General features: G+C 34.2%; 1 protein-coding gene across 13 annotated transcripts in view; it reads left to right on the top strand.

The window, feature by feature from the left end:
- Positions 1 to 23,106, top strand: part of PHF14 (PHD finger protein 14) — a 172,125-nt gene that overhangs the window by 45,689 nt on the left and 103,330 nt on the right. For 11 of the 13 annotated variants that reach the window (XM_026077876.1, XM_026077871.1, XM_026077875.1 and 8 more), the window contains 2 exons: positions 1,357 to 1,488; positions 10,353 to 10,521. In XM_026077876.1, the coding sequence (XP_025933661.1) occupies positions 1,357 to 1,488; positions 10,353 to 10,521 (301 nt within the window). Of the gene's footprint in view, positions 1 to 1,356; positions 1,489 to 10,352; positions 10,522 to 13,939; positions 14,201 to 14,475; positions 14,487 to 23,106 lie in introns of those variants that run through there. The other 2 variants (XM_026077883.1, XM_026077882.1) reach the window with 2 other exon arrangements.

Below are 23,106 nucleotides of genomic sequence, written 5' to 3'. Positions count from 1 at the left end.
TAAAGTATGTAATGAAGTTAAAGTTAGTTTCAAAAATTGTTAAGAGAAAATTGTTTGCTTCAGTTTTGGTTAACGAAATGGTCAGAGTCCTCTATACATTTTACTTCTGTAGGCAAGTTGAGAAGTAGTCAATTCTTCACTTTGGCACCTGTCAATAAGGATATTTTTTGTTGTTAATTTGATAGCAGTGCTTTAAGAATAAGTGTAACTCTTTACAGATGAAATAGAAGATTGTTTTTGCTTCTGTGATGTGAAAAATTTTAACTGGTCATCTTGTTTTTTGAATGTAATCATCTGTGTTGATGACTTTGCAACCAGTGCTGCTGCTGTTTAGTCACAGTAGCTGGGTGTGTAAAATGCTTGCCATATAAGAATTTTTACTTTTTGCTCAAGTCATGGGCTGTCAAATGCTTTTGGATAACTTGTCTTTTATATATACTTACACTCCCAAGAAAACAAAATGTATTAATTCATTCTGTCACCTTCTCCCCCCTCCTATAAGTTGTGAATCCACTGACTGGTCTTAGCTGTCTTTAATGATGGCACATACACTAGGATGACGCAGAGCATGCCTGTGCAACATAACATCTTGGATCTTTATCTCTTGCCACCGCTGAGAAGCAGCATAGTCTGTGGCTCATCCAGAGGGCAGTAGCGAGCCATCCCGCCACAACAAATGGGCTGTATCTTGCCCAGCTAGCAGGCTAAACACAGTAGATGGGTTACACAAGCAAAAGTTAATTCTAGTGCTGTGAGAGGTGGAAGTGTGGAGAACATGAGAGCAGTGTGAAGATTTGTGAACTTCCACACATATGCACACAAACAAGTAATAGGAAGTCATGCTTTACTAGTTCTGTTGCTTACAAATTCAATCATTTAGCTCCTCTGGTAAATAATACTAAAAAAAGAAATGAAATTTCTTAGGAGTTGATACATTGCCCAATGTAATAACAATGCAGACTTGTTTCAGGGTACTTGCATTGTTAAAACAAGTACGTGATTAGTAATACTGATAATAACAGTATAATTTTCTATTTAAGCATTTGGATGGCAAAGGTAATATTTTTTTCCATCTGCCACTGGTACATTTTGTCAAAGTATCAAGTGGTTACTTATTGATTGGAAGTCATTAAAAATTAGATTAAAAACTGTTTAATGTTGAAGGTTTACTGTTTTAGGTGCCTTTTATATTGTACTGTATATAGATAGAAGTTCCTTAAAAAGTAATTGTGCACTTAAGTGACACACTTAAGATGTTATATTTTTACTGAAACTGGGGAATGTGTTGGGATGTATGGTTTATTCTTTGTCATCTCAAATGTAATTACAATGCTTTTCTGCTGCCTACGTTAAAAGTTGTGGAATTTGCAAGAAGAACCATGATCAACACCTCCTGTTACTGTGTGATACTTGTAAACTCCATTATCATCTTGGTTGCCTGGATCCTCCTCTGACAAGGATGCCGAGGAAGACCAAGAACAGTTACTGGTAAGAATGCTGTTACTGTGTTATCTTGTACCATCTCCGTACTTAAAGTAGGACTTGAAATGAAGAGGTTTGTGAATTTTAAATGTTTTAGGTGTTGCTAATATTGTCTGACCTGAATTATTTTATTTTCAGATTAATAGCAGTAATATTTGAAGGTAAAAAATTAAGTTACATTGTAAAGATTTCTCACTACTAGCCACCCTGTGTACAAACAGATTATAGGAATCTCAGTTGCCTTTAGGAAACGAAAGACTTGGTCTTCTGTTTATCTTAGGACCCGGATATACAACTTTTCTATCCAGACCTTTAAGAAAAATGCTTAGGCCTGATAATCTGGTAAGGAGTAAATCAGTTTACTGCAATATAGGCAATCACTTGGACTTGCTTCTTATGATTCAAATCTGCAATGGCAAAAGCATATGCATAACTGTACTTACAGGATTTAGTTTCCTACTGAATTAAAATGCTTTTTATGCCAGTGGAGCAGAACAAAGGGCGAGTGATACCATGGAGACCTGACAATATGGTAAAGGTGATGAATTCTAAACCATCATAAAACTAGTGTGCCACTGTGTTGTGTTAGCATTTGATGAGTTTCTAAGCTGTCCTGAAACGTGTTAATAAAGAAATAGTTTTTAAGAAGAAGTCATAATCTCCCTGACTGAATGTTAAGGTACCAAGTCAGAATATTACAAGAATTCCTTAAAACAGTTTTTGCCAAGAAAAGATTCTATTTATTTTCCTGTGTCACTCTTGATTTTTTTTTTTTTTTTTTTGAAACTTTCGTAAAACAGTTACTAAGTTGTCTTTTGGGGTAATTGTAATAGTTGTGCGCAAACCAAGATAGCTGATGCATGAAAAGGGAAGTCTTTCTTTTTTTTTCTTTTTCTTTTTTTAATCTTAAGATGACAGAATCTGGATTTTGTCTAGTAAATTGGTTTATTAAATTAATAGAGATTTCCTTTAAAAGCTGAAAAGCTCAGAGAGATTTCTGTCATAATTAATATCCTGAGCCTAATATTGTAGTCTGTGATTTTGGACTTTTAATTATTTCATGGGAATTCTGAGCTCTTTGGTTAAATGTAAAGTTGCAACATAGTCATGTTACATGGAAGTAATTTTTTTATTTTATTTTTTATTTTTTTGCTTTTTAACCAAGTTGAAAAGGTTCACTAAAAGCCATCAGTCCGAAGGGTGTAAGACTGTACTTCTCAGCAGGTGTTAAGGCAGAATAGGTCAGGTTAGGTAGTAAATGGCTTTATTTCAAAGTTCTGACTTATATTTGCTGTGAATTTCATGCTTCAGTTATACCTCTGATCACAAACTTAGCTTTCACTTCTAATTAGCTAAGACATATTCTGGGGTATGAGATTATAGCAGACAAATTGAGCTGTATTGATTGCATTCTTTTCATCATTGGCCATGCCTTTATATGTTCCTTTCAGGGTCAGTGGAGAGCATATAGGAGAGACCCTTATCTGAGTGTGAGTTCAGCAGTTTCTCCTCCTCCTCCCCCCCACTGTTTTGAATATATTTTTAATCTTTTGATTAAGCCATGAAGAAAAGTACTTTTTTTTTTTAATATAGGGATCAAGTACTTTTCAGATATTTGTATAGGATATAATGTGAAGTTATGCAAAAAGAAAGTGAGAAAATGGGTATAGCAGGAAATTCCTTGAAATGTTTGGCAGGGTGGAAGATTTTGTTTAAAGTGATTTTAAAGTGCTGATTTTAATCCTGTTTTAAAACAGTAGGCAGGAAACAGTTAAAAATAATTGGTACTTGATTTTACTTTCCTTTGGATTATCACTGGTAATCATTTACTTGTGATTATTAACTTTAATCTTTACAGGAGGTCTGATACTTAGCTACATAGGGTCATGTACTTTATCGATACATATTTATTTAAACATTGTGTAGTTTAGTATGACTTTATTCTGTATACTCAGTGTTTTATATTATGTTGAGGATGTGGAGTGATTCAGCCTATCTACGTGATGCTATATCAGATGAGTTAATACTTCATTCTTTTGTGCATTTGATGCTCAGCATTTGATAGGAATTTGAATTGAAATATATAAAAACAGATTTTGAAATTGTTTAAAAAAATCTATTATACATATTGGTAAGGTAAGAAAAATAATACCCTTTTTACATTTAAAAGCTAATTGATTAAAGAAAGCACATATTAACTGAATATTTCTAAACRTTAAAAGGAGGTAGTGATTTTAGACTTAGCAAAGTCTTAATAAGATTTTAGAGTTAGTAAGTAACAGTTGCTCACAAATCACTAGAAACTGGTTTCAGGTGCTTAACACTAAGAATTTTCCCAGTTCAGCAGCCTGAAAGTTTCTTGCAATGCAACATTTCTACATCTTGAATATTTTAAAAATAAACTTACTGTGTTAAAGTAATTTAAGGCCCATCCTCATGTCAGGTTGGTTTATTTTTTAAAAGAAGAGCATATCATGACTATTTCAAGTAATAAAACTTGAAAGTATTAATTTTTATCTGCTTTGACCTGGTGTTCCCAAAGTACTCTTTCAGTTTTAATCACAGAGTAAAGTGCTATGGCATACTTTTATTTTAAAATTTGAAAGTGTCCAGTTTCTTAGAAATGCTACTGATTAAACCCTACAATATTCATTTGATTCATGTTTTCTCATAAAAGTAAGTTGTCATTTTCACTGACAACCTGTGTATTTATGCCCTTGCCCATTCTGGACAGAAGTGTTGGCAGACAATACAATAAATCAAAACCTAGTTGTTAAATATTGGTGTTTCATCGAGGAAAATATTTGGTGGCTATCAACAGAGACCAGTTCTTTCTGCTGAAATCGGATCACTGACAAATAGTGACAACCTTTGCTAGTATATGAAATGTTGGGAATTGAGATTAACCAAACAACGACTAAAGATATTAGGCTTGGTGGGATTTATTTTCTTTATGAAGGCCAGAATATTTTGGCAGTAACTTTGCTGTGCACATTAAAGTATCGGCATGGGACAGAAAGTGGGCTTTGGAGTCCCTGACTAGTATCACGTGGTCACTGATTCAGGATTTGAACGTTCGTTCGTATTCCTGAGTGCACTCATTCAATATTGATCCAGCATATCTTGATTGTTTTTTTTATCCAGAGTTACTAGATAATGATATAAGATTAATAATATACATGTGTGTATATAATACAATATTACATATAATCTGTCAATTTTTATGTAGGTAATCAAGCAGATTTTTCATGCGCCCTAACTGAAGGGCGTTTGGGTGGTTGCAAATGACAAACTTTCAGTAGCTGTTCTYTCTGCAAGATAGTATTTGAAGCTCTTTGACAAGCTATTTATTGTTCATATATGCTGTTATTTTGCTCCAGAATAAGAGCAGTCGTCTTATGTTCTACTTCCGCTATATCTTTCAAAACTTGTGTGGTTTATTCAAATTTCCAGAGCATAGGTGTCATCTTAAAGCTAAGGTTCATGTTTCTCAAGCTGAAAGAGGTTTCATTCTTTGCTAAAACTTCAAGACATGATTTGTCACAGAGTGTAGACGTACTAGACAGACTAGATCTGTAAAAACAAGCCAAACTAAAAATAACTAAAGCTGAATGATTTTTCCTGTATAAACAGCATAGGTGGAACTGGGGGTTTTTTTGTTTGTTTTTTGTTTTTTAAATGAAACATTGTAGTCCTGTTCATTCAGCATGAGACTTAAATTTACTATTTTAACAGTAAACTTTTTGTATGCAAAGGATCCTGGTTTCTTCCAAATTCTGTTCCTGCCTAATGCGATGATAAGAATGACTGTCTTTTTGTTCAGACTGAGTATTTTGTATTTTCATTTTACAAGCCACTCTGAGTATATGTAGCATAACACAATTAAGCCGGTCGAACTCTTCTATAACATAACTGAACAAGGCTTCAAATTTTTCCTAATTTTTATAGTAGTGTTATCTTTAAAAAATATATATATTCAGATGTTTTTATCTGTTTTGCTATCTCATATAGCAAAGAAATTGAGATGCTTGTTTGATTATTAAAACATTAAAAATAAAAATAGATTTGTGTTAAGATTGTGTTTGCTGTGAAGCCCTATCTGTGAGACCTTCAACTTCATGACATTTCATTTATTTAAAAAAAGGTGTTCAATTTCTAATCTTCATCTCTTCCCATCATCGTTTCACAAATTTCCATGTGCCAGGCTCAACTGCATTTAGATTTTTTGATGTGTAAAGCTGCAGCATACAAAAGCCTCATAATGTCACTGTTTGCATTAATTTTGAGGGGGCAAGCAACAGGGGTTTCTCTCTTCTGTTTTTGTTTCCACTTCACCAAAAAACCCCAGTCTCCAAACTGCATTCTTCCCCTCTCCTCCCCACATCCTATTTAACAGTGGTGTAGATGTTCATTTCTGCCATTTGAGGGTGTTTATTATAATCAGAGAAATATTTTTTAAAAAAGTTGGGTGTTTGCACTTGTCTTTCAGAAGCAGTTTTGTTTTTTTTTTAATGATTGTCAAGTACATGGAAACAGTAAGAAGCATTTTGATCAATATGAAAGCTCCCTAAATCATATCTTAATGATTGTGTAAGGAAAGAGTACTGCAATGCTTCTGTTAAGTAGATTGTTGTTGTTGAAAATGCTTCTGTTGTTTGACAGATTGCTTCTATCATGATTACTTAATCTCCACTAACACAAAGGATTTTACCTGTATATATTCTATTTACTATAGAAACATTCTCTGAGTGTGAAAATTATCCTGTCTAAAATACCTAAGGAACTGCTATTAAAAAAAAAAAAAAAAAAAGCTGTCTCCAAACTATTTTGTGAAGTTACGGCTTCCCATTTTCCACAAAGGCCGAATCTGTGCTAACATTTTAATGTAGATCAGGAGTATGCGTTTGAAGTAAATCTCCTCCTGTTTCCACTCGCTGCTTTTTGGTTCACACTGTGAACCCTAGAGCGTGTGAACTGCATTGCTTTCAGGTGAGCCCGGAAGATGAACTCCGAGAGCCTACCTGGTTGCCTTCGGCTGCTGGTGGGTGTTCTGTCTATGAGGCGAGGTTCAGCGAGTCCAACGTAAAGACAAAACAAAAGCCAGTGTGCATAAGTTGAGTCCTCAGCACCAACTGCGTCTCCTGTTAATTTGCTTGTGCTGCATGGCAGCGCTTGCTAATGTAGACATAGTTAAAGACTGTCTGAACACATGGAAAGATGACCTGTAGTGGTAGGGTCTCTATTCACAGATTCTCCTTGGAAGAGATGAAACTCCATGAGCATGACTTTAGCATAACCAAATAAGGAAGGAGAGTCGTATGACTGCTTTCTGTGAGTATGTCAGAATTAAGCAGCAGAATGGGAAAGGAGTTTTTTTAAACTCAAGAACCATATTGAAATAAACTGTACTATGAGCTGGAAGTTTGGAAATTGTTTCTAACTCGGAGTGTAGTTCTGGAATAGCTTTTCAGTGGGCCCTATAGGAGAAAACGACCTAATTACTTTAAAGTTGAAGCTTGACCGCTTTATGAAATTGTTGCTAAGGTGCCTGTTATAGTAGGGGCTATTCCAGTAAATCAAGAAGCTCCTCATAATTTTATGTTAGTAATTTTCCTTTTTCCCCCTCATCTTTAGTTTATTTATAAAGTTTTGTTCTTCTGTATTTTTTTTCTTTTCCACTCTCAACCATGGCTTCCTTTTTGTGCATCTAGCTTATTTCTTATTTTGATTACTTTGACACTTGCACCACCTGTTTCAGAGTAAGCTCAGACATAAAAATGGAATTTCAGAAATTTGCAGGCAATATCATCTGCTGGAGGAAATTTTTTTTCTTCCTCACTAACATCAAAGTTACAGTGCCTGCTTGTTTGTTTATTTATATAGAGCCCTTATGAATCTAAGGTACTTTATTGGTCTGCACTGTTACATTTTCTGTACTACTGCCAGAGTTCATGTAGCAGAAAAATACAGTCTTTCCCATTTTAATAGCATGGGGCTAAAGAACAGGGATATTTTAATCACAGTTTCAGGCTGAAAGATCCACAGTCTTATCCATTCCTAAGTCCAAATACTTCTGTAAGATCACACCACTAATTTTTCTGTCTTATAACAATTTCAACTTTTTATGCAGCTCTTTAATTGTGCAACACTTTATATATAGTACACTTTATCGTAATGTGAAAAATTCCCTTTGTGTAAGAAATACTCATCACAGTATTGTAGGAACACTTTCATAGCTATTGCTTTCATCTGCATAAGTAGATCATAGTTAATACTTTCAGGTGTGCTTTCTGTTTCATAAATTAATGATGCGACCAATGCTTCCATATTACAAAAGACTGTGCTCTATGGCATTTACCAAACAGAAAATCTCCTGGAAGTTTTGACTTGGACAGCTTGAAGACAGTTTAAAAGTTAAGGACACAATGTTAAGGACACAAAGTAACTCTGTAACAGAGTACACAAAGAATTTTAAGGAATGCTCTAATTTGTAAAGCTTCTCTCTCTCATTACATCATTGCAGAGCTTTTGTTTATATAYTCTTCTTGTCAGTTTGATCTGAATGCTTTTACTTATATATATGTGTGTGTGTATGTATATATATATATGTATGTATACAGAAATTTATGTAAAAAGCTACTATAAAAAGTAGTATTTTGTAAAAGTTGTTACACCATAACATATATTATTGGTTTTATGTTTTAGTGCACTAAAGAGGTGTAGAGATGTTAACAGGCAATGAATGTTTCATGAGTGGGGCTTGCAAAGAGAAGAAGGAATTAGTCACATATTACACAGTTGTATGTTGGCCCAAACTGTTCGCAAAGTGTAAAAGTATATAAACTACTTTCTTATGTTTTGGCTACTAATAAAGTCCTCATATTTGTATGGGAGAAGGGAGAGAACTATGTTATCTTTCCAGCAATCAACCTTGTAGTACTTCTGCCTTTCCAGATCAGCAAGTACTACTAGCACTGGCCTGTGTCTGATTTCCAGTGGTGTCAGATGCTTTAGAGATAATAAGTGATTAATCTTCATAATGTTATAAAGTATCAACTATTAACTTAATTTTTACGTATGGAAAAATTAAAGCAGAAAGGTGTTGACTTAGCCAAGGTCACACTGATAACAGTTATCCAAGCCAGGATTAGATCCTCTGTATTTTAATTTGTCAGCCACTAGTCTATCTAGCAGACCGTGATGACTGCCATTGTCTTTTGGTGTGGCCAGAAAAGATCTGAGCCTATCCTGCTTGGATTAAGAGCTTGTAAGAATTAGAAAACATGCAAAGTTGGTTTTTTGTTTGCTTGGTTTTTTTTCCCTCTTGATTGAATTAAAATTGGAATAGGCAGTATAGCCACAGCCTTACATTGTTTGTTTGTTTGTTTATTTCAGCTGGTATTTAAAGTACCTACGGAACCATAGATCAAAACCAGCCTTTGTTTAAAAATACTGTTTAAAAACATTTTTGCCTGTCCTAACACTGTTATATTTGTTTGTGGTTCTGTTCTATTGATTTGAAGACGGACTGTTGTTTGGATTAAATGGAATATATTACTGGTCGGTAATAGCTTTTCAAAATGTGAAAAGAGCATCTGCTTTTTATAATCAAACTAGTTAATAGCGTGATAGCCCTTACTGAAATTCAAAATAGCAAAACTGTTTCTGTTAAACATATACATATGAGGAAATCAGCTCACATACAAAAAGTATACCTGGCAGCRCTGTAGAACTTTGTGCTTTTATTTAGATACCAGATTACCCTGCCTTCTTCTTTCAGGTGTGTATTAACATGTAACTACAAATAAATGCATACATGTTTTTTCTATGTCTCCTTAGAAAGCAAATTTGCTACTTCATTTAGAAAATTTTTAATGTGTATCTATGTTAATGCCAATTAATAGCAGAATATAATTTAAAATTTTTTCAGTTGATACTATTTTTAATACAGGAAAACAGTGATGATTGGAATTTGTTTGAAAGAATTTATAGCTTGCTGAATTGACAATGTTATATACAAAGGAATTCTAAAAACAGCCAGTATCACTAGTATCAGTGGGTTCATTTTTCATATTTTTGGTTAACATCTACATATATGACCTTATATAAGACTAACTTATGCTGCAGATGAGAACAAATCCAGATGACTTCCCATCATGTTAATTCTTTCATGGAGCTTGTTAATAGCATGCATTAGAGCCTGTTCACTTTTGAACTTCTGATTGTGATTTTGTAGTTTTTAAGAAATTCAAGAAGGCATGTTTTTTTTCAACGTGGTGTTCAAAGATTGTTAATAAACCATTTGCAGCCTCTATGCATCTCCAGCTGTTTCTGAACTAATTTTTTTTTTACTTAAAATGTCCCTCCCTCAATAGATCTTAAAATCAATTTTCATAACTGACCTTTCTTGCAAATCCATGCCACTAAAGAACTCTCTCAGGAGAATGAATTCTGTACTGGGTCGTGGTGAAGATTCAGCTGCAGCAGCAGTTACGAGAATGAAACGGATTTCTGATCAGTGGACACCATTAAAAGTGGGATATGGGTAGGAATACAGGTGGTGAAATGGGGAGCATCCTTCTTGAAGTTTAAATCCTACTATCGAAATCTTGGGTTTCAAAGTTTACGTACTGTCAGAAAAAAGCCAACAATAAAAAACAGTCTTTCTGTTTGTCTGGTTAGTTGCTTAAAATACTGTGTGTTTGAGAAGTTTCTTTAGATGTCATGGGCTTTCCTGGCTTTTACTGATTGGGTTTTTTTTTTTTGTTGTTTGTTTGTTTTTTAATCCAGACACTTATTTTCTGCTTCAAAATGTTTCTTTTTCTGCTTTTGTGACTGCCGTTTTCAATATAAAATCTTTCACTTTGCAGGCAGTGCTCCGAGTGTGACCAGGCAGGTAGCAGTGACATGGAAGCTGATATTGCCATGGAAACCTTACCAGATGGGACCAAAAGATCAAGGAGGCAGATTAAGGAACCGGTGAAATTTGTTCCACAGGACGTGCCACCTGAACCGAAGAAAATTCCAATTAGGAACACGGTAAATAACAGCTGAGTTGTTACGCAGCTCCTATTCATAATAGCTTTCTTTTAAGATCACTAATGTTTGGGGAATTTTGAATTGAAGGGGTTCAGTTTGTGTGATAAGCTATTTTTATTATAAATTTCTTTTCCTGTGTTTAATGCTTTATTACTTCTGTGAAATGCTCCGCTTTGCTAACATTAAGTAATAATGTAATTGGTAATTTAGATATTATTCATTTCTTTATATATAGGCACTGTATTGAGTGACTACACATTCTGTGACTATTATGAAACCCCCTGTCAGTTTGTTGCTTAGCTTTCCTAGTCTCGTATCATTCATTGTATGTTTTCTCGAACTTTACTGGTGGATAGTTTTAGTGAGAAGAGCTCATGTCCCGTGTACTGATGATATGCATAGCATCTTTTCCTTGAAAGTAGAACCTTTTATTAATAATTGTATTCTTTGTATTGCCTTTTTTTTTTTTCCTGCTGCTTTAGTCCTTACAGTTTTGCTCTCCTGCTTGCTCATAAAACAGGGTATTTAATGTGGATATTGTCACATCACACAATGTACATGAATGTATCTAAAAGGGCTTTTAGGTCCAGTTCAAGGTAAGAGTAATGTTTGCATGACCCTTTGGTCATGCGTGGTAATTGTATAAGCTGTGGTTCATCTTCCAAGATGCATCTTAATGTTAGAAAGTACTTAAACCCTCTCACATTAGGGTTGGACATACTTCATCTCTGAAGCAGCACAACTTTATTTTCTTCAAATGGCTTTGCAGCCTTTTTATGCTGTAGTAGTAGATACCATCCTTGACTCTTCTAGCTATGCAGTGTGGGATTAGGCAAGTATTTTCCTGACTTAACCTTAAATGTTTGCTTTACCTCAGTTTCAGTTTATTTGAAACACTAGAGCAGCTTTGATTCACCTAACTTTTTTTTTTTTTTCCTGGTCTGTGTCTAGGAAGAGCGTTTAAGAATGGCTCAAACCAGAATGATTAGTTTAGCTCAAACTTGAAAAAGGAATGGGTAATCCCAAATGAATATGAATAATGATTATGAATAATTGAGAGCCTCTGTATAGGAGGAAAATACTTTTTTCTTTCTTTTTCACATTAAAGAAGGTTCCTTCTTAACGCATAGGTTTTTGCAGCCATTAGCTGACTGTATTTATGTTCCTGTTCATACAGAAACAAGGCTTGTATGATGTTTCTGTTTACTGAATCTTTTGCATCTCCTCCATTTTTTGTTCTTTCTGTCTCTCTTTCCTCCCCCAGATAGTGGTATTAGGGTGGATAGGCACTCACGATTATAAGAAAGAGAACTGAGGTATTGCAGGAAAGATGTTCATAGTAGTAATAGACAAAAAAGTGATGTAAAGACATGGTACAGAAATCCATAGGAAGCCAAGGTTTACTTGTTCTGTTTCTCTTGTAATAACTGTTGAGCTTCTTCTGTGATAAATGTAGAGAAGTCAGCTTGTCCTGCGGTTTTCCCCTTACCCTATGACACTGATGTGCCATGTGGCTGATTCGGCATCTCACGTGTTAGTGGGCATATTTATACACATAGTGGAATGTAATGCAGAGATTAAATTTACTCTGAATGGACAAATATGTTGGCACAGTACAGCATTGCACTGTGGAAGAACTACTGCTACCTGTCTCAGAAAGACATTTTTTCATCCTCTGTTTGCATTTTTAGTCTTTATTACTTCTCCCTGGTTCTCTACTTTTCTACAAAATACACATTTGCAAGATTGTGCCTTTCGTGTCCAGTGTCTATTTCCAGGCACCTCTCTTAAAGATATCTCCAGTCTTTTAGCTTTCCCATAATTGAGAGGTCTGTTTGTTTGTTTGTTTTTCTACTGCCTTCCACCTATCTATGGAGGAGAAGGTTCATGCCCTTCTTGTCTGCTGGATTTCTTTGTCTCAGCTAGGCTGAATTCCTTCCTTTCAGCTCTTGTGTGATCTCAGGATATATAGGCTATATAACCAAATGAACCTAACAGAGCTCTGAAAACTTAATAAACGCTTCTTGACTGTACGGGATTCCCTCTCCCACTTTCTTTATTTTGAACCTAGGGAAGCATAAAGTGGTGGAAGGGCATAAGTGAAGGGACCTTCTTCCCGTTAAAATGGATCTCGAGGTTTATGTCAATGTATTTTTTTATTCCATCAATGCTTACATTACTTGCCCTTATCTTTTGTAAAGTGATTTGAAGGTTTGAAGTAAAATGTGATATATTTGACTTTGTTATTTTATATATATAATCTCTATAATTTTGTTTTTCCACAAATAATGCATCTTGAAACAGTGACATCCAAATACAGTGATGTTTTAGGTTTGAGAGTGTACTACAAATGGATGTATTCCCTGTTTCTTGACTAGAGTAACCTGTTTTTGTAGACTTTGTTTCAGTCGTTTACTACATAACTATTAGAAAATTATATATTTTTTAATTTTCTTTATTGGTAGATAAGCAGAGTATTGAAATATAAGCAGTATATTCCCCCCCCCAGCAGTAATTATAATTACAAGAGTTTTGTAAGATTATGGTTCTGTCAGACTCCAAAATTACTTCTCGATCTCTACCAGTTACTTTCTATTTTTCATGCATTAAATGTAAAGCTAGTCAGATACATAAATATATCTAGACTTTGGGGGGGGGAGGGGCCACCTTCCATTCCTTTCATAGTTAGTTCATACCAGTTCATTACTTAGACCAACATTTCCAGTTTCTTCAAATAACCTGATTATATCAAATACATTTCTTTCTACAATTTCTCTTCATGTAGAACCTAAGAAACATTGTTATTACTAACCTGGACTGTTCTTTGTGATTTTGAGACTACTGAGAGATGCATGCAGTGTCTCTCAATCCGTAATACATAACTGTGAAGTTGTAAGTCATTAGTTTTCCTACCCTGGTTTTGTTAATGTTCAGCTGTGTCTCATAGCACATAGGTCTTTGAGTATAGACTATTCCTTTTTTTTTTTTTTGCATGTTGACTCAATTCTAGGCCTTAGCAATTTCCATTTTTAAAGAAGAGTGCAGAAGACATTAACACTGAGAAGGGGAAACAATACTCTGTAGCAAATAAATAATGCAGCTATAAATATAATCATACATTATTAATTTGTCCAATCATCTTACTTATCTGTAAAGATTTAGCTCATTCTGTTTTAGTAAGAAAACACTTTGTAATTCATTAGCTCTGGCACTACTAGGTATTTGAGCTTGAGCTGTAGACCACTTCTCCTGTGAAGTTTAGTCACATCTAATTACACAGAGAGCCTGCCTGTGGTACGTTTTGACAATGATGAGCGTATTCTTGTTCTGTTCTTTGTGTACTCACTGTTCAAATGCTTTAAAATGGTTTAAAGAAGAAAAAAGCAAACAATCTGAAAATACGATATTTACTTTGCAGTCCTCTTTCCTCAGTGTCTTTGTATCTCCGAGCACGTTTCATTCAGTCCAGTAGTTTTGGAAGCAATTGGCAAGCCCACACCTAGCAGGTACATGCTGCCCTCAGCCTTACGGCTCTTAGCAAAAAGTGCAATTCTAAGACTGTTGAACTGTGTATTTGTTGCTCTTAAGGGAATTTTCATTTGTTTTGCATAAATTTAACTCGAATTAGGGAGGTTTTTTTCCCATCTACGAAAGACAGCAGAATATATCTTATATGTCTGGATTTCACTGTAGTGGTTTATTGTAGTTAACTCTTCTTTATTTTGTTGACAAAAACTGTGGGTAAGCCATAATTGAAAAGGTTGAGTTAGGTATTATTGATGACAGAACAATACTTGGTATCTGTAAGACATTTCACATAGTTAACCAAATGTACTTGTATAAAATAAGCCTGCTACCTAAATGAAAATATTTTATGTTAAATTGCATTTTCACAATTGCTATTTTGCTATTGACTTATCCTGTGACTGATACATTTGGTAACATTGCTTTCAGAGATGATAAAGGATTCCCTCTTTTCATGAAAAATTGCTTTTCAACTTATTCATAATATTTTTTCCCATTTCTGCCTGATTGGCATGTACCATGAAGAATAAGGTCTTGTTAGAAATATTAATAATTAAAACATTGTTTTTAGTCAGATCTGATTATGGCTGTCTAGTTAAATCCTGCAAATATATTTTTTTCTTTTTTAGTAATTCTTCTAAGCTCCTGAATTCAATGATATTTTGCATTTTGTTTTCCAGGGATAAATTCTTTTTTTAAAGAAAACAATGTTTTCATTACTCATTTTAAATAAAGGTACCTTTCAGTTTTCTTTGTTTTTGCATTATGAAAGGAGATAAATAATTTTAACTTCTGTAACCTATACTTTTTCTCCTCTTTCATTTCTTCTATAAACTTAACAGTTCTTTTCAGGTTTTTCTCCTCTTAAGTCTCTTAACTACTCAGCCTTACATCTGTCTGAAGATATTTTTTTCACAGAAATGTAGAATGAGATTCTCTGCTTTATTTTGAATGAGGTGCCTTTTCTCCGTATCTTCAGTCTGCTTGTGCAGAAGGCTTGGCTCAAGACTGGGCTTGGCAGAGCTGTAATATTCTTTGTCCAACCCATTGAGAGAGAAGGTGCGAGTGTTTAGTAAAAACTCAGGTTTTCTCTCAGGGCCTATATTGTTCAAATCATACTTCACTCTAATGCTGCATCAGGATAGTGGTGACCAGAGGACAGTGGCAATCAGCAAGTCTTCACAACTTTGAAGTGACATCAGGGACTCGATTTCCCTCTAGAATTGGGACTGAGAGAGAAATAAGTTAAGACTGAAGCAGATTATTCAAAGTCAGGACCATATTTCTCCCTTGTATAGTTCTCTGCATTAGTTGTCAGGGCAGGGTTTTGAATCCTAACGCTGTGAATGCGCTATAGTATTTCAGTCTCTCAGCTTCCAAATACTTTGGCAGATATTTATATCAAGAAAAACAACTGTTTTTAAGAAAATGAGAGGATAGGGAGCAAGTCCTGTTGTTTGGATTATATTGTTTTCCAGAGAGAGTGCCTAACATATCGTGCATTAAAATGTAAATTAAGCTTACAACGAGCCTCTTCTGATTTTAATCTTCCCAAGAAAGATCACATAAGAATATGCCTAAATGCCCAAGTGTAAATTTAAACATATCAGAATTCTGCTCCAAGTCAGGGTCTATACAAATTATGAATTAGTGTAAATAGACTGGAGGTTAGGCCTCTGTTGTATCTGTTGTATAAGGGCTGTATTTGTGAACAGAATTTAATGCATTGTTTATGCTTGTACAATTCAAGTCATATTTAGTAATCTTTTAATAGTATTCTCAACTTCAGTTGAATAACTCTTTAAATTAGCTGTATTTAAAATCTGTAACCACTCTTTACAATTTCAATTTCATACTTCTATATAGTTCACAAATCGTATTATTTCTACTGCTAATTAAATTTAGAATAGCAATAGCTAAGTTGCATAAAACAGCAGATTCCTAAAGTCATTTTTTATATTTCTTAAAAGCTTTTCGTATTTGCTTTTCAATTCCATTCAGATTTTTGAAATTGGATATTTTTATTATGAAGATTAAAAGAATACTAAGTGACAGTATCTTTCTTTGAAAAAAATCCTTAACAAGATATGGCTAGTGCTTTACAGCAGTAAGTTAATAGTTTAATGTTATTTATCTACTCAACTACATATGCTCTGTTTTTTAGAGCATTTATGAGGTGATCCCATTTGAACAAAGAACAGCTTTTAATATTGCCAACTTACTTTGACGTCCTCAAATCAAAAAAATGCGTTAAGTGATTATTTAAGTTAATCAGTAAAATAATTTTGTTTGTCTATTATCATGGTTTTGCAAAATAAGTTGTCTGCTGCAGTCCACTGAAAAAAATTCTCTTCAGTATATTTTAATGAATTTATTTTAAAATTTCATGACAGATGCTTTACCTACTGCATACAGTAGATAGGCTGCTGTCTTCTGGAAGTGTAAAGGTGTTTCTGTATGAAATGCCATGTACATACACACCTTCTAAAGCAAGACTGTGCAGCTGAGGCTAGCTGTGTGCTAAGAAGTTATAAAGGTTGTTTTTTCCTGTAGTTCTGGCACATCCGTTCAAGTTAAGTAAATTTTGTGTTATTATATTACATTCTCCAACAAATGTTTTCTGATCGTGGGACTCTTAATAAGCATATGAGAGGGTCATACAGGTTTTACACAGAGCCTCTTTTTTAATTGAAAAGAAAATACCTACCTAGTACTATAACGAAGAGGAAAGCTTTTTGTTAAAGCATTTTGTGCATTGAATAATTTGTTGAGTGATTTTAATAAAAACATCTGATCTCAAACTTGCATTTTGTTATCTAAAAAATGTCAAAATGATGGCTGTTTTTTTTGCATAATTATGTTGTATAAAATCCAAGTGAACAGACAATGCCTTTTCTGTTTAGCCGTAAAAAGTCTGTGTTTGGGGGAAAAAATTATTTTATTAGCCAACAGGATGCTGTTCGTTCTTTGGAACATGGAATAAAACAAGTCTGTGCCTGGGGAGCTATGTTCTAAGTAGATTAGTTTTAAAAAAGATATAGACAAAGCACCTGCAAGTTGTATTCAGCACAGGGAGTTTTTGTGTATATTGCTTTTGCTTTATAAATAAATACCATTGCTTAGAATAAATTAATATTTCTTGCTTTTGTTTGAAGTAAGAAAAGATAGCAGAGATGAGTGACTTGTTATCTTGTATTTAATTGAAGCATTTCTACCCAGGCTCTTTCCGTACATCCATTGTGCAACTTAATTACATGCTGTCATAGGTAAAAGTTTTGGCTAAAGGATGGCTAAAGAAGGAAAACGGAAAATCTATTCTGTTTTGAGTGCAAGTATCAGCGCTTCATAAAGACAACAAATAATTTTAAAACTTTCTAATTTATACTGATCAGTCATCATGTTAATTAACATTGTCAGTGATTGGTCAACTCATTTAAATCTGACTTCTAAATGAGTACCTGAAAGACCTTTTGAATTAACTATCTAACATGTCTTTGACGTGTTCAACTTAAAGAAGTTGCTGTCAACTGAACGTTAATGATCCAGAACAAAATAATCAAAAATTCCTCAAGTTTATGAAACTTAAGGTCTTTATTATAATGAACATTATAAAATACTTTTTTCCTTCAACATTGAATGTAAAAGCTCAACTGAATCTATGACATATCAATACAAAGACACTAAATCTAGTTATATCAGCCTATCAAATATGTGGGTAAATAACTGTTACTTGGATAGCTTTGGACGCTGTTTTGGCTTCAGGACAAATTTAGAGAAGAGGAAAGTAAGTTAAAGTGACGCAGGTCTTCCACAATACGAATGGACTATATCAAAGTTATTGTTTGTTTGTTTTAGAAAACAGGAAAAAAAATATAAATGGAAGATCACTTCATTTGGTATAGTGTAGGCATGAAGAGATCTAATATTTGGGATACCAAATGGTGTTCCAGTGATAAAAATGTTGATAACAGTGAAATTTCTCTGTAAGTGGAAGTAACTAGCATATCTGTCACTTGCACAAGTAAGTGATTTTTTTAAATTTAGGTTTCCAGAAAATAGCGCACTCTTTTACCAGCATGTGAAAACTGTCTTCCTTTTTTGCCCTCCCCCCTTCCTGTTTCAGTTCTCCAAACCCCTCTGTTTTGGAAGAATTCCATATTAAAAAAGGAATTTGGGAACTAGCAGGATTTTTTCATATGTTTAATTTTTAGAAACATCGGTTTGTAGTTAATTGCCAAATTCACAATGATAATATACCTATGATAGTGTAGCAACAGAAGTGTTGCAAAATTCATTCTGCTTTTCAACAAAATAAAAGTCCTTAAGAGAATGAAAACTAAAAAAAGGTGGAGGGGATTGTAATTTTCTGTAATTGAGCTTTTATGGCCAACTTGTTTCTCTTTTTAATCATATTTTGATTTACTGGTGTTTGTCCGGAAGTTCTTTTTCTTATTACTGCCTGCTTTCTGGAAAATTAAATAATTATTCCGGAGATATGTTTTGAATAGTACTGAAATGCACCATTTAAGGTGTTCACTTTGATCTGTATTGAGTGAGTGTGCCATCTGGTGTCTGCCCACCTGTGCTTACCTTTATTTGAAGGAATTTTCTGCCTGTGTGATGCCATCAGTAAAATACTTTTTCTGCTTTTAAACAAAAGAAAGTCGAAGGAATTTTTATGTAACTGTCTCAATTGTAACTTCCTTATTGGCAATAGATGTTTGTACAATTGAACTCTTCTAAAAGTTGGATGATATCATGGATTAAAATTTGCCATTTTAGCAAAAGGCTCAAGATTTGCATTTAACAGGCTAGATGCCACATCTATAATACCTGCATGGTTTCAGCCTGTTTTTTCTCAGGCTTCTGAAGATCTGTAGTTTGCTTTATGCATACGCTTGGTAGTTAACACAGTGATTCCATAGAGTTACTTTTTTTGTTAGTAATGGAATTTCTGCCAATTCTTCATTCTAAAAACCTAATCATAGAATTCATAGAACTCAGAACTGTTTTCTAATTGATTTGTTGTTGWTGATGTGTTTTATAGTGCCATTTATTTTTACAAAATCCTATTGTTCAGTGAAGCATCATCATTATTAGTGATGTATTAGAATATATAGTAACAGACCTGTAAATATATTTTGTTTCAAAAATTTGTGTTACGTAGTCTTTGACTTGTATGTATGATTTTCACTTGATGTTTTTGCTGTTCATGATGGTAAGATGGAAGCATTTTTTTAAATCAAACTCCTGTGAAGTTAAAATAACCCAGTATTTTCATGCTTTGTTATTAAGCTAACTATTTGACATACAGTTTAAAATATTTTGTGGAAGTGTTATGCTCTGCTTATGTTTCATAAGAAAGTCTTCTTTTGTTTTATAGTAATGAGAGGCTTCCTTGCCATGGCCTCTTTATCTGGAAAGTTTTCATAATGTTCTATATTTACTGCTTTTTTTTTTTTTTTTTAACCACATATGCTTAAGTATGCTGTAGATTCTCATCAAGTGCGCATTAAAGGCTGTATGGGGGAGGAGGGTTATGGTTAGGAAGTTTGCTTATTTTTAAAATTCTGATTTTTTTTTTCTGTTTTATATATATCAATAAGCTGTAAAGTTCATTCCCAACTGTGGAAGGATATAATTCTTATTAGTACATCAAATATATGATAACATAAGATAAAAATGAAAATATATAGACTGAAGCGTTTAGATAAGCAACAGAAATAAAACATGGCTGTATCTTATGCTGGCCCTCTTCACTGTGCATTTCACCTAGCTGTCTGTCTTTTCTAGAAGAGTCACCATGACTGCAGGTCAGAGAGAGAAATAAAAATCAAATACATGGTATTTCAGAGAAGAAATGGTAGGAGTTGAAGATTTATAGAACTACAAAACTAAAAATATCTTAAGTTCTTCACATTTGATCCTCTAGTAATCACAACACAATAACATGTGCGGACTTTTTACACAATAAGGAAGTTATCATTGGAGCAGTAATTTTAAGAGGCATGTGTCTGTTTAATAATTTAATCCATTTTTTAAAAAATGAAATTGATGATCAGCTTTGAATTATATAAAAGTCTCAAGTGGAGACCCACAGCTTCTTAATAATATCATGTGTCCCAAAACTCCAGTGGAGTATTGAATGAATTTTCTGTGCTCACCATTATGTAGATAAATAATACTTATATTATGGTGCCAGTACAGTCAGCAACTGGTATCAGAAACTGTGCCAAAAAAAGAGCCTTATGTACATGACAGCATCATTTCTATGGCATCCAAGATGTATAGAAGCACCACCATAATGAACATCACCTTTCACGTCTATTAGCAAGAGCATAAAAGACTAATGCAGTGGAACCCCTGAATTTATATGGGTGTGACTTTATAAGAATATGTGCTGGGCTGCTTCTTTAGCTTCTTGTGTGTATATGTATGAATGAGTAAAGAATTCAAATCATGTAACATTAAGTAAAGGAGAAACTAAGAGCAGCGCTTTCTGCTGTGGTGTTTGAAATAAATGACAGAACGAGTTTGATTTTTCTCAAATGATTGGGAGTCTGTAAGTACTGTTAAATATCATTGTGTTCTCACTCTTGGGTTTAAATATACTTTCTCAAGTAACTGTGTTTTGAATTGTTAGGCAGAAATCACCACTGAATTACTAAAAACAAAGTGAACTGAGCAGATAAGATCCTGAACCATACTATTTTGCTTTATGTTGAGTGGACTTAGATCATTGCTGCTGACCACTGATGCTTTGAATATTTCATATTCTTTCATTTCTTTTTAGTACTGATAACTCTTGTATAGCTTGTTGTGTAGAGGAAGTTATGGAATAGATGTCAGTATAAAGCATCCTCCAGAAACACTTCAGTAAAGCACAACATTTAACAGGAGCACATACTTGTGACTGCTGGGAGTCACCCAACAGGTGGATGAGTTCTCCATCCTGTTGGTTTTCCTTTTCTCGGAGCAGGAGGTGAAGAAGCAAAACCGCTCCAAAAGAGCATTCTGCCTGTTGTTGTTGTCTTTGGATGATCGAGCTTAGAGCATGCATTTGCACAGACAAAAGAGAGCACGATAATGATGTGGTTTGCTTACAGCTGTGGTGGTTTTGGGTCATGTGTGCATCGATGCTGTTGTGTTCAACACTGTGCTTTCACACTTGTGAACTATACCGTAGCAACTTGTCATATTTGTGAGTGATGGTGAACCGTCTGTTTCCTTTGTTCTTTTTTCTGAGAGTGTAGGACTCATCCTTAGCTTCCTTCATCCCTTACAGATGTCTTTCATTTGTTTCATGCATGGAATTTATTTTTCTGAGAATATTCAAGATTGTACATTCAATCCTTCTGTTTTTCATATGTTTCTTACTGTCGTCCAGTTCTTACAGAGTTGCTTATAAACTAGAGATCTCATTTGAATACAGAATTAAGTGTTCACTTCTAGCTTTTCCAAGTCCAAAGTGCAGACTACCAGTTTTGCTGCAGTCTTTCTTCTCCCTCTTTTGATTGAAAAACTGATCCCATTGATCATGTTTTCCCTCAGTTTTGTCATTCCATTTTGGACTGTTTTCCTAACTCTCTAGTTTTCTAAGTGTTTTGAGTATAATGCTTCCTTCCAGGTGTTGGAATCATATTATCCCTACAGTTCATCACCATTACTGATTTTCTGTCTGTTTTGATATATTTTTAAAATGTTAACTTAGTTTTGAATTACACATTTGATCCGCATCGGATCTTTCCTTTCTTCATCAGGCACTATTCATTTCTTATTTCAGGGTTCTGTTTCTCAGCCATTTATGCCCTGATTCTGTTAATTCCCCAAGGTGATGTGCAAGTTTCCAAGCCAGAGCAGGCAAATGCTGACCACCACTGATGGATGCCTTTGTGACACAAACCCGCGACTGCTAAAAGAAACCCATCTCTTTATCCCTCTTTCTCTTGCTTAAGGCAAGTGGATGCCTTAATTCTCCTAATTTCTTCCTTTCTTTTTGGAGGCCTTCCCTAACATTCTTTCTTAGCTTTGTTTATATTTATACTGAATATTTAACAATTGTCAGCTAAGATTATTACAAATTAAAGAGATAGGAGAGGGGAAAAAAAAACTACTCTTTTTTTTTCTACTCTCATTTCAGATGTGATAGCTATTTGCATGTGATGTCCTTTGCTGTTTCTCTGTAGGTAGTCTTTTAATGTTTCATGTGAATTTTTAAGACAGTGGAGAGGCAAGAGGAAGCTTTTTATTTTTTTTCTTTGAAATTTAAAAACCCAAATCTGAAACTAATGTAATAACTCAGAAGTATGGTGTGCACATTGATGCTGTGGGATGTTTCCCCACCTTCCCAAGATGACAAGCTTTGAAGTAAAGGACCAAAAGGGACATTGTTAATCATTTAGGTTTCAATTTTCCAGTGGATTACTCTTTTCTGATAGAGGGCATTAAGATTTCTGGGAAGAATAAACCTAATAAAAGATTCTTGGAAAGATGGCTCACTTTTAGCAGGATGATTTTTCTGAACCAGACAGTTCAGTGTCTTTACCTGCAGAATATTGTCTTGTGGGATTTTAAGAATTAAACTTAGAAGTCCATTTGCCCAGGTGGAGAGTTTTTCTTTCTCAGAATGTTTTGCCAATAATGACTAATAGGAAATGTTTCAGAAGTTTTTAACTTTTTACAATTTTTAAATTTTTAATCTTTAAGTTTTTTGAGGTTAAAATTAAAGAAACTTTTGTTTTATGCTTGCATTTTAATTCATTGATCTTTTTTGGTCAATCCAGGTTGCTTTGGGAGGTATTGCTGATGAACTAAGACAATTTATTGTTTTCCTTCATTTCCATTCAGTGTAAGGTATGTTCTTGTGACATAGCAGCTAGATCTTTTGACTGTTTCTGTATTTCAAGAGAGAGTAGCTTTTAACCTGGTTTTCTAAGGGAAATTAAGTTATGCAGTTGCCCAGCTTGCTGGCAGTTTTGCCTCCAGTAACCTGTTGACCAGTTATGGCAAAAATTGATAGAGGTCTATGCAGAGAGATAATTAAGTTCTCAGGGGGTTTTG

The sequence above is a fragment of the Apteryx rowi genome, unplaced genomic scaffold (assembly GCF_003343035.1).
Source record: "Apteryx rowi isolate R43461 unplaced genomic scaffold, aptRow1 scaffold_465, whole genome shotgun sequence".
Lineage (NCBI taxonomy): Eukaryota > Metazoa > Chordata > Aves > Apterygiformes > Apterygidae > Apteryx > Apteryx rowi.
Note: the sequence above shows the minus strand (reverse complement) of the source record. Positions and strands in the feature narration are given on the sequence as shown.